The 12336-nt window shown below is 51.5% G+C and overlaps 1 protein-coding gene across 1 annotated transcript; it reads left to right on the plus strand.

Moving 5' to 3' along the window:
- Positions 1–6286: 6286 nt before the first annotated feature.
- On the plus strand, positions 6287–12074 carry RLBP1 (retinaldehyde binding protein 1). The gene is made up of 8 exons (XM_049783281.1): positions 6287–6369; positions 7495–7604; positions 7770–7898; positions 8512–8716; positions 8959–9137; positions 10381–10539; positions 11376–11486; positions 11596–12074. Exons 2-8 carry the CDS (start codon positions 7593–7595, stop codon positions 11752–11754), a joined length of 954 nt encoding a protein of 317 aa, XP_049639238.1. The 5' UTR covers positions 6287–6369; positions 7495–7592; the 3' UTR covers positions 11755–12074.
- The last annotated feature ends 262 nt before the right edge of the window (positions 12075–12336 follow it).

Raw genomic sequence — 12336 nt, forward strand, 5'->3', positions numbered from 1 at the left:
CCCTATCCATCTGGTAAGGCCCAAGTTTCTTTCAGTGGGCTTTCCTGTCGCCACCTCAACAGTCCTCTGTGCATCCTCCCTCAGGTGTGGTTGATTCCCACAAACCCCAGATTTCAGGTCAGTGTGCCCTGCTGCCATGGATGTTGGATATATGCAGAAATACTCCCCCAACAGCCTTTAGAAATGACAGTAAGCTCACCAGCACAGTTTCTATTTACGTTTGCACTTATCCAAGAACCTTTAAGGGGAGCCCTGTGTTTTGCCCGCGGGGGTACCCAGAGTTTTCCATCCTCAGGCCCCCTCTGCACCACCACCCTCCAGCACAGAACTGGGGAATAATCCCAGTGCACTGCTAGGCATGATTTTGTTTTTTGTTTTTGGGTCACAACGGCAACACTCAGGGTTACTCCTGGCTCTACGCTCAGAAATCACTCCTGGCAGGCTCAGGGGACCATATGGGATGCCGGGATTCGAACCACTGTCCTTCTGCATGCAAGGCAAACACCTTACCTCCATGCTATCTCTCGGGCCCCGCTACTAGGCATGATTAAAAAGCAAGCCTCACCCCCAAAATAAAATTTGTGTTTTGAAACCCACTCGACTATAGAACAACCTTAGGCAGAACATTTTCTGGAAAAACTGATTCTTCCAGGACCTCTTGTTTTTGAGCAACCAACCTGCCCAGGAGCCGGGGCTCTTGGGCCCAGTTTTAGGTGAAGAAGTGGGGGGCCCAGTTTTAGGTGAAGAATTTGGGGGACCTCTGGGAATAACAGAGAGGCCTGGCCAAAGATGAGGAGGCCTGTTAACACTGGGGTGGTGCACCCCGATACTGGACTGTCCAGGGCACACGAGCCACAAGTGGGACAGGAGGCTGCAGCCACGTCCAATGCATTTGCTAACTAGGCCCTTGGGGCTCAGGGGCACCCCCAAAGATGCAACACGCCTAGCAGCACGGGCCCAAGGAGCAGGCCCTGGAGAAGGCCGGACGGTCGCACGAAGGGCTTGGGGCCAAGTGTGCAGCCGGCCCTGGACAGCCCTGCAAGCCCCGAACCCTGCGACCCATTTACCTGCGTTCAGTCGCAACCCGGAATCTCCAAATTACCCGCGCTCGGAGCCGAGCGTGACGTACTTCCGGCGTGCGACAACCGGGCCCCGCCCCTCAGTCTCACTTCCGCTGTCCCTGGCAACAGGTCCCACCCCCACAAGCGCTTTTCCGCTGCCCCTAGCAACAGGTCCCGCCCCCTCGTTCTCACTTCCGCTGCCCCTAAGCAACAGGTCCCACCTCCACAAGCGCTCTTCCGCTGCCCCTAGCAACAGACCACGCCCCTCTCAAGCTCCCTTCCGCCTCCCGTCACAATAGGTTAGGTCCCGCCTCTCAGACTTACTTTCGTTGTCCGTAGCAACAGATCCCGCCCCACACGTTCTCCGCCGCCGCCCGTAGCAACCAGGCCCCGCCTCCAAGCACAGTTCTCCCGCCCCCCTAGCAACAGGCTCCGCCCACCCCGCCTCCAGCTTGGCGTTGCATTCAAGATTTTATTTATTTATTTATTTATTTATTCAGAGCCTAATAATGATTTTAGGTTTTTTATTTTTATTTTTATAAATCTTTATTTAAGCAGCATGATTACAAGCTTATTTGTAGTTGGGTTTCAGTCATAAACAGAATACTCCTCCCCCTTCACCAGTGCAACATTCCCACCACCAAGAAGATTTTAGACTTTCCTATCGCCTCCTATTTTTTGGAGGGTGGAGGCCTCCACCATTTGTGCTCAAGGCTCACACCTGGATCTTGGCTCAGGGGACCCTGTGGGGGCTGGAGATTAAGCCCAGTTGCACATCAAGTGTCTGTCCTATCAGCAGATGATAAGTTTCACAACCAATTTTTATTATCCATTCATTGTTCCAGGGGTAAGCTCCCTGGCTTACCCAAGGGAACATTCTTATTTTTTATTTTGGATGCCGGAGCTTGGGTGCTTGGAGCACTCCAGGGCATCAACTATCTCTCCTCTCCTCCATCCACATCCCAACTCACACACACACACACACACACACACACACACACACACACACACATACACACCTTACAGTCCTACCATCCAGAAGGTCCAGATCAGGGGTCAGCATGGTCAGGGGCTGGTGATGGGGTTAGGGCTTCAATACATGCATTGTTGGGGTGGGGATGACAGGGACATGAACATTCAGCCTGCAGCCAACACATTTTTCTCTCACTTTTTCTAAAGCAACTGTTACTTTTTTATGTTTTTGGTTTTTAGGTCACACCCGGCAGTGCTCAGGGGTTACACCTAGCTCTGTGTTCAGAAGTCACTCCTGGCAGGCTCAGGGGCCCACAAGATTCGAACAAGGCCTATCCTGTGTTGGCCACGTGCAAGGCAAATACCCTACTGCTGTGCTATCACACCCTATTTGCAGTGAACTTGGTTTCAATGCACTCGGGCAAAAAGTCATCCAACCAGCTCTTTGAGTAGTCAAGCTAATCTGATCTACTAGAGCTTAATTCTGAAATTAAGTCATAGGCAACTGTGACTTTCTGCACTTTTCCAAGTTGACAATACTTACAGAAGTTCTCAAAACTAGCCACAACCTTTGACAAACCTTTGACAGTTCTACAGCAAATCTATATACTTTTTTTGTGTGTGGGGGGGTGGCCACACCAGTGACGCTCAGGGGTTACTCCTGGCTCTGCGCTCAGAATGGCAGGCTCAGAAAACCATATGGGATGCCAACATTCGAACCACCATCTGGATTGGCTGCGTGCAAGGCAAACACCCTACCACTGTGCTATCTCTCCAGCCTCTCCACTTAGTTTTAAAAGAGAAAAAGTATGGGGCTGGAGTGATTGTACAGTGGGTAGTGCATTTGCCTTGCACATGGCCAACCCAGATTCGAGCCCCAGCATCTTATATAGTCAGGGTAACTTCTGAGTGCAGATTCAGGAGTAACCCCTGAATGCTACTGGGTATAGCCCAAAAACCAAATAAAAGTAAGGGAGAGATAGCATGGAAGTAGGGCGTTTGGCTTGCATGCAGAAGGACGGTAGCTCAAATCCTGGCATCCCATATAGTCCCTCGAGCCTGCCAGGAGTGATTTCTGAGCATATAGCCAGGAGTAATCCCTGAGTACTGCTAGGTGTGACCCAAAAACAAAAAAAGAAAAGAAAAGAAAAGAAAAGTAAGGGGGACAGAGGAATAGCATAGTGATAGGGCTTTTGCCTTGCACACAGCCTACCCTGGATGGACCCAGGTTCAATCCCTGGCATCCCATATGATCCCTCAAGCCTGCAGGAGTGATTTCTGAGCACAAAGCCAAGAGTAACCCCTCAGCATTTCCGGATATGACCCAAAACCCAAAAGTAAATAAATAAAAGTAAAACAAAACAAAAAATCCATAAAAAGAAGAATAGAAAACAAAAGAAAACTAAAACCAAAACCCCCCACCAAAAAAAAAAGAAAAAAAAAAAAGAAAAATACATTTCAGGGGCCAGCTCGCATACTTTGCAAGCAGGAGGCCCAGAGTTCAATCCCTGGCACTTTATACCTTTCCAGTTAACTGTGAACACTACTGGTGTGACCTGAAAACTAGAAAACAAGAGCACAAAGGTCGAATTTCCATCTTTATTCCATCTTTATTGCTCCACTGAGTGGATACACATCTGGTGGGGCCCTTGCTCTGGGGTGCCCAGAGGCTGCAGCTGGTGATAGACTCAGAAAGGTGCTTAATCCAGGTCCCAGGCTCACAATTCTGAGACAGGATTCCCTGCAAGGGGGGACTTAGAGTGTAGCTCCCCTCCTCCTGTTTCTGCCATGCGAGAGAAGGGTCCCCATTGCTCTTTTAGGTGTCGAGCCCAGGCCCCAGCTGTTGCCCTGTTATGTGTCTCTGTTTAGCCATTTAGCCCTTTCACTTCTTTTTTTTTTTTTTTTTTTCTTGGTTTTTGGTTTTTGGGTCACATCCGGCAGCCAGCACTCAGGGGTTTCTCCTGGCTCTATGCTCAGAAATCGCTCCTGACAGGCTCAGTAGACCACCATCCTTCTGCATTCAAGGCAAATGCACTACCTCCATGCTATCTCTCCAGCCCCAGTCCTTTCATTTCTGAATCTCTGTAAAATGCCCAGATCTTGGAGCCCGAAGAGATAGCACAGTGATAGGGCCTTTGCCTTGCAAGCGGCTGACCCAGGATCAATGGTAGTTCGAATCCCCACATCCCATATGGTTCCCCGTGCCTGCCAGGAGTGACCACTGAGCCGCCGAATGTGGCCCCAAAACAAAAACAAAACAAAAATGCCCGGATCTTCACAATGGAAGACCTGGATGAAGACCAGGCAGCAGAAGGACATGCCCATTGTACCCCTCCCCAGGCTAAAACAGGCTAAATGCTAATCTTACCTGATGATCAGACCAACCCACAGCTGGGAGGGGTCTATGGTAGGTAACCAAGGGGTTGCCTGAGGGGCAGAGGGGGAGATTAAGAGATTCTTCTGGGCCGGAGGGATAGCACAGAGGTAGGGCATTTGCCTTGCATGCCGAAGGACGGTGGTTGGAATCCCGGCATCCCATATAGGTCCTCTGTGCCTGCCAGGAGTGATTTCTGAGCCTAGAGCCAGGAGTAACCCCTGAGCACTGCTGAGTGTGACCCAAAAACCAACAACTAAATAAATAAATAAAAAATCCTGGCATCCCTTATGGTCCCTGAGGCAGGAGAAATTATTGAGTACAGAGCCAGGAGCAATCCTTGAGCACTGCCCAAAAACCAAAAAAAAAAAAAAAAGATAAAATAAAATGCTTTTAAATAAAAAATGCCTCTGCGAGATCCAAAGTACTCCATCTGCTCTCTCTGGAATAATTTTTTTTTTGGTTTTTCAGGCCACACCCATTTGATGCTCAGGGGTTACTCCTGGCTGAGTGCTCAGAAATTGCCCCTGGCTTGGGGGGACCATATGGGACGCCGGGGGATTGAACCGCAGTCACGATCTTTCTTTGGCTAGCACTTGCAAGGCAGACACCTTACCTCTAGCGCCACCTCGCCAGCCCCACTCTGGAATAATTTTGAGCTCAGACCAATCTCAGTTTGGAAGGACCTTTTGGGGTTCCTCAAACCCAGGCTTTTGACTCCTGTTCTATCTCATGAGGTGGCATTAAGGAAGGTGGATGAGCACTGCAGATGGAGCACTTTCACCAGCAACAGCAAATCCACTTCTTCATGCTTCTGAGGTCCAGGTCAAAGATCCCAGTGTATCAGAGCAGCTCCCATTTCTTGGCTGTCTCCTCACCTGTCCCCTCACCTGTCCTCTCCACCTGCATAGACCTGAGTCTTTTCCACAAGAACACCAGTCATAGTGGCTGGAGAGATAGCACAGCGGTAGGGCATTTGCCTTGCATGCAGCCGACCCAGGAGGGACCCGGCTCTATTCCCAGCATCCCATATGGTCCCCCAGCATGCCAGGGGCGATTTCTGAGTGCAGAGCTAGGAGTAACCCCTGAGCACTGCTGGGTGTGGCCCCAAACCAATTAATCAATAAATAAGTAAATAAATAAAATTTAAAAGAAAAAAGAATACCAGTCATATTGGAAAGGAAGAGAATAACCTTTTTTTTTTCTTGGTTTTTGGGTCACACCCAGGGGTGCTCACAGGTTACTCCTGGCTCCGCACTCCGGGATCACTCCTGATGGTGCTCAAGGAAACCATGTGGTTTGCTGGGATGGAACCTGGGTCAACCTTGTGCAAAGCAAATGCCCTCCCTGCTGTGCTATTGCTCTGGCCCAGATATTATTTGACCTCATTCAGCCCCAAGAGGAGTAACCCCTGAGCACTGAGGCAGGAATAAGTCTGAGCATTGCCAGGTGCAACCTATAAACGCCAAACCTGACAACCACTAGGCACTTGGTCTGGGGTTGGATGCTGGAGCATGTTTTGGATGTTGAGTGCTCTTGTCTGGACAACTCTGGGAAAGGACTGGCCACATTGTTCTGATCATTACTGTGTACACATTTACAGCGATGCTTTTTCTGGATGGGGGACCCACTCAGACCCCACAGCAACAGACAGAGGCTGAGAGAGAGAGGCTGGGTTGGCCCAGTGCCCGGTTTCCACATGGCTGAGCCAGGCTCTCAGGGCAGACGGAGAACTCACACAAAGGACTGCTTTGAGGGCCCCTGGCTGAGCGTTCGCTCTCCCCATCCAGGCCTCCCTGGGAGCCTAATTTAACAGGGAAAAGGGGTGCTGAGAAGTTCCTTGTGATTCAGTAATCCCAGCCTGCTGAGAGGAGCCCACTCCAGGCCAGGCCAGTAGCGACTCTGGGAGGGAGGAGGCAGAGGCACCAGCTGGACTCCTGGAGGAGCTGCCTGGCTTGGGAGGTAAGTCGGTGCCCAGTACTGGCTCAGTACAGGTTGCTGTGGTGCCCAGAGTGGGGTGCGGAGAAGAAAAAAAATCTAGATAGATAATGATCCCAGGATTTTCCATGCTCAGGGATCACTCCTGGTAGGGCTTCGGGACCTTAGGGGATGCTGGAGATAGATCCAAGTTGGCCATGTGCAAAGGCAAACACCATCTCCACTCTGGCCTGCTCAGGGAATAGATTTGAAAATGCCCCATGTAAGGGCCAGGGCAATAGGGAAGGGAATTTGTCTTGGACACGGCCAATACGGGTTCAGTCCCTGGTAGCCCATAGGTTCCCCAGCCTGCCAGGAGTAATTTCTGAACTCAGGAGTAACCCCAGAGCACCACTAGATGTGGCCCCCCAAAAAACAAACAAACAAAAAAGCCTCATGTTTTGCAAAGCACAGATGCACATTGGGTATTGTGACAGGGCAGAAGTTGGGTCCCTCCTGAGAATGAGACATTGAGGAAGGTCAGGGACCATGCTGCAGTCTAGGGACAGAGACCCCCTTGCTATGGTGGAAGAAAGGTCCCCTCTGGGAGGAAGTGCATTACCACTGTGTAAGACCAAGTCACACAGTTCAGGCTCATTTTGGGGTGCCTGGCTGGACCCAAGTAAGGATGGAGATGAGTCTGAGATAATAGTTCCAAGGGCAAGCATCAGACTTTGCATATAGGAAGCCCCAGTTCCATCCCCCTGCACTGCATGATCCCCCAAGCACTGCCAAGACTGACTGAGCACTGCTAGGTGCTCAGAAAAGGTGGCTACTATTTGCATCATGGCTCAAGTTTTAACAACAAAGGAAGCAGGAGAAGAGAGTTTATTTTTAGGACCATCCTAAGGAGAAAGTCACATGTAGCCACTGAGAAAAGTCTGCATGTCCTCAGACGCTCAGCTACCCACATGTCTTTCAAGGCCAAGCGTTCATGTGTTTCATCCCTTTCAAAGGCCTTTGCCACGAAGGGCCCTTTTAGGGCAGCTGTTTGAAAATGCAGGTTCTGAGGACCCCGGCCCAGCCCTCCTGTGTCAGAAGCCCAGAGGTGAGGGCCCAAGAACCTGCATTTCTTCCACCTGACACTCCAGGTGGTTCTGCTATTTGCAGGTTTTCCTGACCCAGGGAAGAGATCATCTACTGGAACCAAGATCAGGAGCCCAGAACCCCCTTTCCCCAGGAACCCCAATTGTCCAGAGAGAGTGAGCATGGCTGAAGAGGTATGTTTCCTGGTGCCTGAGTCACACCCTTCCAGCCACCTTCCCACCCTCCCTCCTTGTTCCTCCACTCTCTGGTCTTTCTTGCACCCCCACACCAGGCTCTCTGTGGTCTGTTACTCCTCCGGGGTTTCATAGTGATCTGTAGTTCCCCACCTTTTTGCCTAGACCGGCTTCTTCCGTGTGGTGTCCGAGGAAGAACAGGAGCTTCGCGCCCAGCTGGCCCGGCTCAGCACCAAGGATCATGGGCCTGTCTTTGGCCCCTGCAACCAGTTACCCCGACACACCCTTCAAAAGGTGAGGGGATGAGGGTGTGCTTCCACTTCCTGCCCCAGCTGAGACCCAGAATCACACCTGCCTCAAGTACCCAGAGAAAGGTGTTGTGAGTCCCAGATCTAGCTCCGCCCTAGCCCACCCGTTTTTCCCACTCATCTTGTCTGATCTGGGATACTCCAGAGGTCAGGCCCTGCATGCCAGGGATGTGCAGTTGGGGAAAGGTCTGCTAGGTATCTTGTTCGTTGGAAATTTCTGGATTAAGAGCACCTTCCAGGCAGCTGACCTGGCTTCAATCCCTGGCATCCCTTAGGGTCCCCTGAACACTGCTCAGTGATTTCTGAGCACAGAGCCAGAAGTAACCCTTGAGCACTGCCAGGTGTGGCCCCAAAACAAACAAACAAAAAAAGCCTTAGAAGCTATTAGTCCTAGAAGTGAGACAAGGCATCCCTCATGGTCATGCCTGGTAACCCTCCAGCCCTGTGGCTGACCCTCACTCCTCCAGTTGTCACAGAGCCTGAAAGGTGGGTGTAAGGAAGTGGGGGGACAGTTGCAGGGGCAAGTGCTGCTTTTATGGGCCAAGGACCCCTACCCAGGACTCACCACAGGCTGTCCTGACCCCACCACCCGGATCCAGGCCAAGGATGAGCTGAATGAGCTGGAAGAGAAGCGGGCCGAGGCAGTGCAAGAGTTGCGGGAAGTGGTGAGGGCCCAGGCCGAGTCCGGGCAGGCTCTGGCCCTTGCAGTGGCTGACAAAGTGCAGGACCAGGACAGCGCCTTCCTCCTGCGCTTCATCCGAGCCCGCAAGTTCGACATTGGACGTGCCTACGAGCTGCTCCAAGGTGAGGCGTGGAGGTGTGTGTGTGGGGGGACCATGACCCCACAGAACCTGTTAACAGCCTCTGCTTCTTCCCTTGCCCTTGTCCAGTCTCCACGCTCTGACTTAAGCCCAGGTGTGAGCCATCAAGACCCCTTTCAGGGGTGGGGACCATAGCACTGGAGGGGGAGACAGGAAGTGATGTATATGGGCAGGAGAGAAGGGGTACTACTTCCTAAGGGGGTTCCTCTGTATTGTGCCCACCAGGTTACGTCCAGTTCCGGCTGCAGAATCCAGAGCTTTTCTATAACTTGAGCTCCGAGGCTGTTCGCTGCACTATCGAGGCGGGGTATCCGGGGGTTCTGTCCAGCAGGGACAAAGAGGGCCGTGTGGTCTTGATTTTCAAGATTGAGAACTGGGACAGCGAAGAGATCACTTTTCAGGAGGTCAGTCTTGCGGCCCCTCTCCAGCTTCCCTGGGATCCTTACTCCTTTCTCCCTAATCCCCTCCCAGGAGGTGAGATCTGGAGGGCTCTGGGGAGGTCTGCACTGTAGGGTTTGTTCCAAGGGGGAATGACTGCTGGGGCCATATCTGCTGAGAAGCTGAGAATGAATGACTGAGAGGACCTGGGTTGAATCTGTGTTGTGTGTGGGTCTTAAGGAGCATAAATCCCAGCCTGGTTAACAGCCAGCCTGAGGCCTCACTGCAGAAGTGATTTTTTTTTTATTTTTATTTTATTTTTCTTTTGTTTTTTTGGGTCACACCCGGCAGCACTCAGAGGTTACTCCTGGCTCTGCACTCAGAAATCGCTCCTGGCAGGCTCGGGGGACCATATGGGATGCCAGGATTCAAACCACCAACCTTCTGCATGCAAGGCTTTTAAACGCCTTACCTCCATACTATCTCTCCGGCCCCAGAAGTGATTTCTGTATTTAGTTTTCTGTTTTGCCTTATTTTTTGTACCACACCCAGCAGTACTTAGATATTACTCCTGGCTCTGCACTCAGAAATCACTCTTGGGGGCGTTCAGAGGACTATAAGAGATACTGGATGGATTAAACCTGAGTCAGCCAGTACAAGGCAAGCCTTACCTGTTGTGCTAGCAGTATTTTTTGTTTGGTTTGTTTTTGGGTCACACCCAACATTGCTCAGGGGTTGGTCACTCCTAGTGGATGCTGCTCCAGGAACCTTATAGGATGCTGGTGACTGAACCCATTGGCTACATACAAGGCAAGAGCCTTCCCAGCTGTACTATAGCTCCAGCCCCTGGTCTCTTTCTTTTTGAATTTATTTATTTTTGACTGTTTTCTTTTGTTTTGTTTTGGGGCCACACCCGGTGGCGCTCAGGGGTTCCTCTTGTCTATGCGCTCAGAAATCGCTCCTGGCTTGGGGGACCATATGGGACACCCAGGGATTGAACCATAGTCCGTCCTAGGTCAGTGCATGCAAGGCAAATGCTCTACCACTTGTATCATGGTTCTGGCCCCTATTTTTGGCTGTTCTAATGTATCTTCTCTCTGGAGAGGATAAGAAGAATCCACTGCAGGGCCAAGCAAGGGGGCTCCCTGGTCAAGAAGTGGGAGGTCCCAGGAACCTCTGTGCAATTGTCCACATCCTGCACAGGACCATGAGTGGTGTGACCTCTGGGGGTAAAAGCAGGTCTCCACGGGCCTGTGCTCTGTACCCCAGATCCTACAGGCCTATTGCTTCATCCTGGAGAAGCTGCTGGAAAATGAGGAGACACAGATCAATGGGTTCTGCATTGTGGAGAACTTCCAGGGCTTCACCTTGCAGCAGGCGGCTGGGTTGCGAACTTCTGACCTGAAGAAAATGGTGGACATGCTACAGGTCTGGGCCCCCTCCACCCCCAGCCTAGCAACTGGGCCATTCAGAGCAATGGCAAGCACCTGACCCACCCCAGGGGCTTCAACTGTCAGATTGTCCATGAACCCTGGATCTCTCTGGCTGAGTTTGGTCGATAACCCATGAGGCGATAGCATAGTAGGGAAGGCTTTTTTGCCTTATATACGGAAGATCTGGGTTTGATCCCGGGCATCTCAAAGCGTCCCCTGAGCACTGCCAGGAGTAACCCATGAGCACTACTAAGTGTAGCCCAAAAATAAAAAAATGAAGTAGAGTAACCATCATCCATCCACCCCATATTTCCTGTCCTGTGCTGCACTCTTGGAAATGTAACAGCCCATGCCAAGGTATGAATTATGGGCGGAGACCCTGGAAGCATGCCATGGGCTGGAGCCACGCCCATCTAAGTAGAACATCGGACCCCAGACCTGTAGCCCTGCCCAAATAAGGACACCACCCCTAACCTGTAGCCACACCCTTTGACTGGAGCCCCTCCCACTGTCAACAGCCTTAGACCAGTTGGACCATTGGCTTGGGAACAGGTTTCATTGGCCCCGAGTCCCTGAGCTCATGCTGTGTGCAGTCTGCTGGCCAGTTTGTTGTAGCCTGGTGTGCTGTCCAGTGGACAGTTTGTTGGTTGTCTGTCCAGCAGAGACATGGCCTAATGGGGTGTTTTCTGAGTGTGCACCTGACCCCCTCCATGCAGCCAGGCATCCTTGGCACACACCCGAGATCATTTAGCCCATCTGGGAAAGGAGGGAGGGCTGGACAGGGCGGAGGAACAGTGAGCCCCAGCTCTAAGTGGAGTGTCCTGTTGGCAGGGCTCCTTTCCAGCACGGTTCAAGGCTATCCACTTCATCCATCAACCCTGGTACTTTGCCACTACCTACAATCTGGTGAAACCACTGCTGAAAAACAAGCTGCTACAGCGGGTACATGAGGGCGGGCAGGAGGGCTTGGGGGGGTCTCCCCTGTGTCTGCAGTAGCCACTCTGGTCCCTCTGAGAGCCCCACTCAGCTCTGCCTCCCCCCATATTTGCAGGTCTTCGTCCACGGAGATGATCTATCTGGCTTCTTCCAGGACATTGATAAGGACATTCTGCCCGAGGACTTTGGGGGAACCCTGCCTGCTTACAATGGCATCATGGTGGCCGAGCAGCTCTTTGGTCCCCGGTCGTCAGTGGAAAGCACAGCCCTCTGAGGTGACCCCATGACCTGCACCCTATTTTTAGGGCCTGGTGTTAGAAACTAGAAGGGAATGTTAAGTTTCTTTCCCAACAATAATGATGCAGAACCCAAGGCCCTCTAAACCACAATATACCACTCGAGATATCTAGTCATAAAAGGACATGATGAAACACCCTAGACAACAGCCAATCAACTTCAACGTCAACTACCCAATGGTGGAAATAAATGATGGAAATCAATGGCCAATAAAAGAAGCCTGAGAGCTCAGTAAGGGATCATTGCTTAACTGAGGAACCCCAGCATGATGGAATAAATTCCTTTGCATTTGCAGTACTGTTCGTCTTCTTGTGTTCTTTGTGGGACGAATCCTGAGTCTGGAGCTAACTCCAGCATCTGGCTTCCTCCTCAGAGATCCTGACCCCATGAGAGCTGGGAAAAGGCTTTTTGTTTATTTTTAAGTGATGAGGGTCCCACTTAAACCCCTAAGTGTGGGTAAAATGAGGAGTGGGCAGTAGAATGGAGACCAGGGCCAGGAAGATGCAGGGGATTTGGGGTACTCCTGATATCTGAGGCTGGCAGTACTGATCTGGAGGGC

The sequence above is a fragment of the Suncus etruscus genome, chromosome 11 (genome assembly GCF_024139225.1).
Source record: "Suncus etruscus isolate mSunEtr1 chromosome 11, mSunEtr1.pri.cur, whole genome shotgun sequence".
Lineage (NCBI taxonomy): Eukaryota > Metazoa > Chordata > Mammalia > Eulipotyphla > Soricidae > Suncus > Suncus etruscus.

Bases quoted from the DNA above. Each gene is read 5' to 3' on its own strand.
- RLBP1 (XM_049783281.1), top strand. The intron at 8,717-8,958 runs GTGAGGCGTGGA...TGTGCCCACCAG, and splicing joins TGCCTACGAGCTGCTCCAAG to GTTACGTCCAGTTCCGGCTG. The intron at 9,138-10,380 runs GTCAGTCTTGCG...TCTGTACCCCAG, and splicing joins AAGAGATCACTTTTCAGGAG to ATCCTACAGGCCTATTGCTT.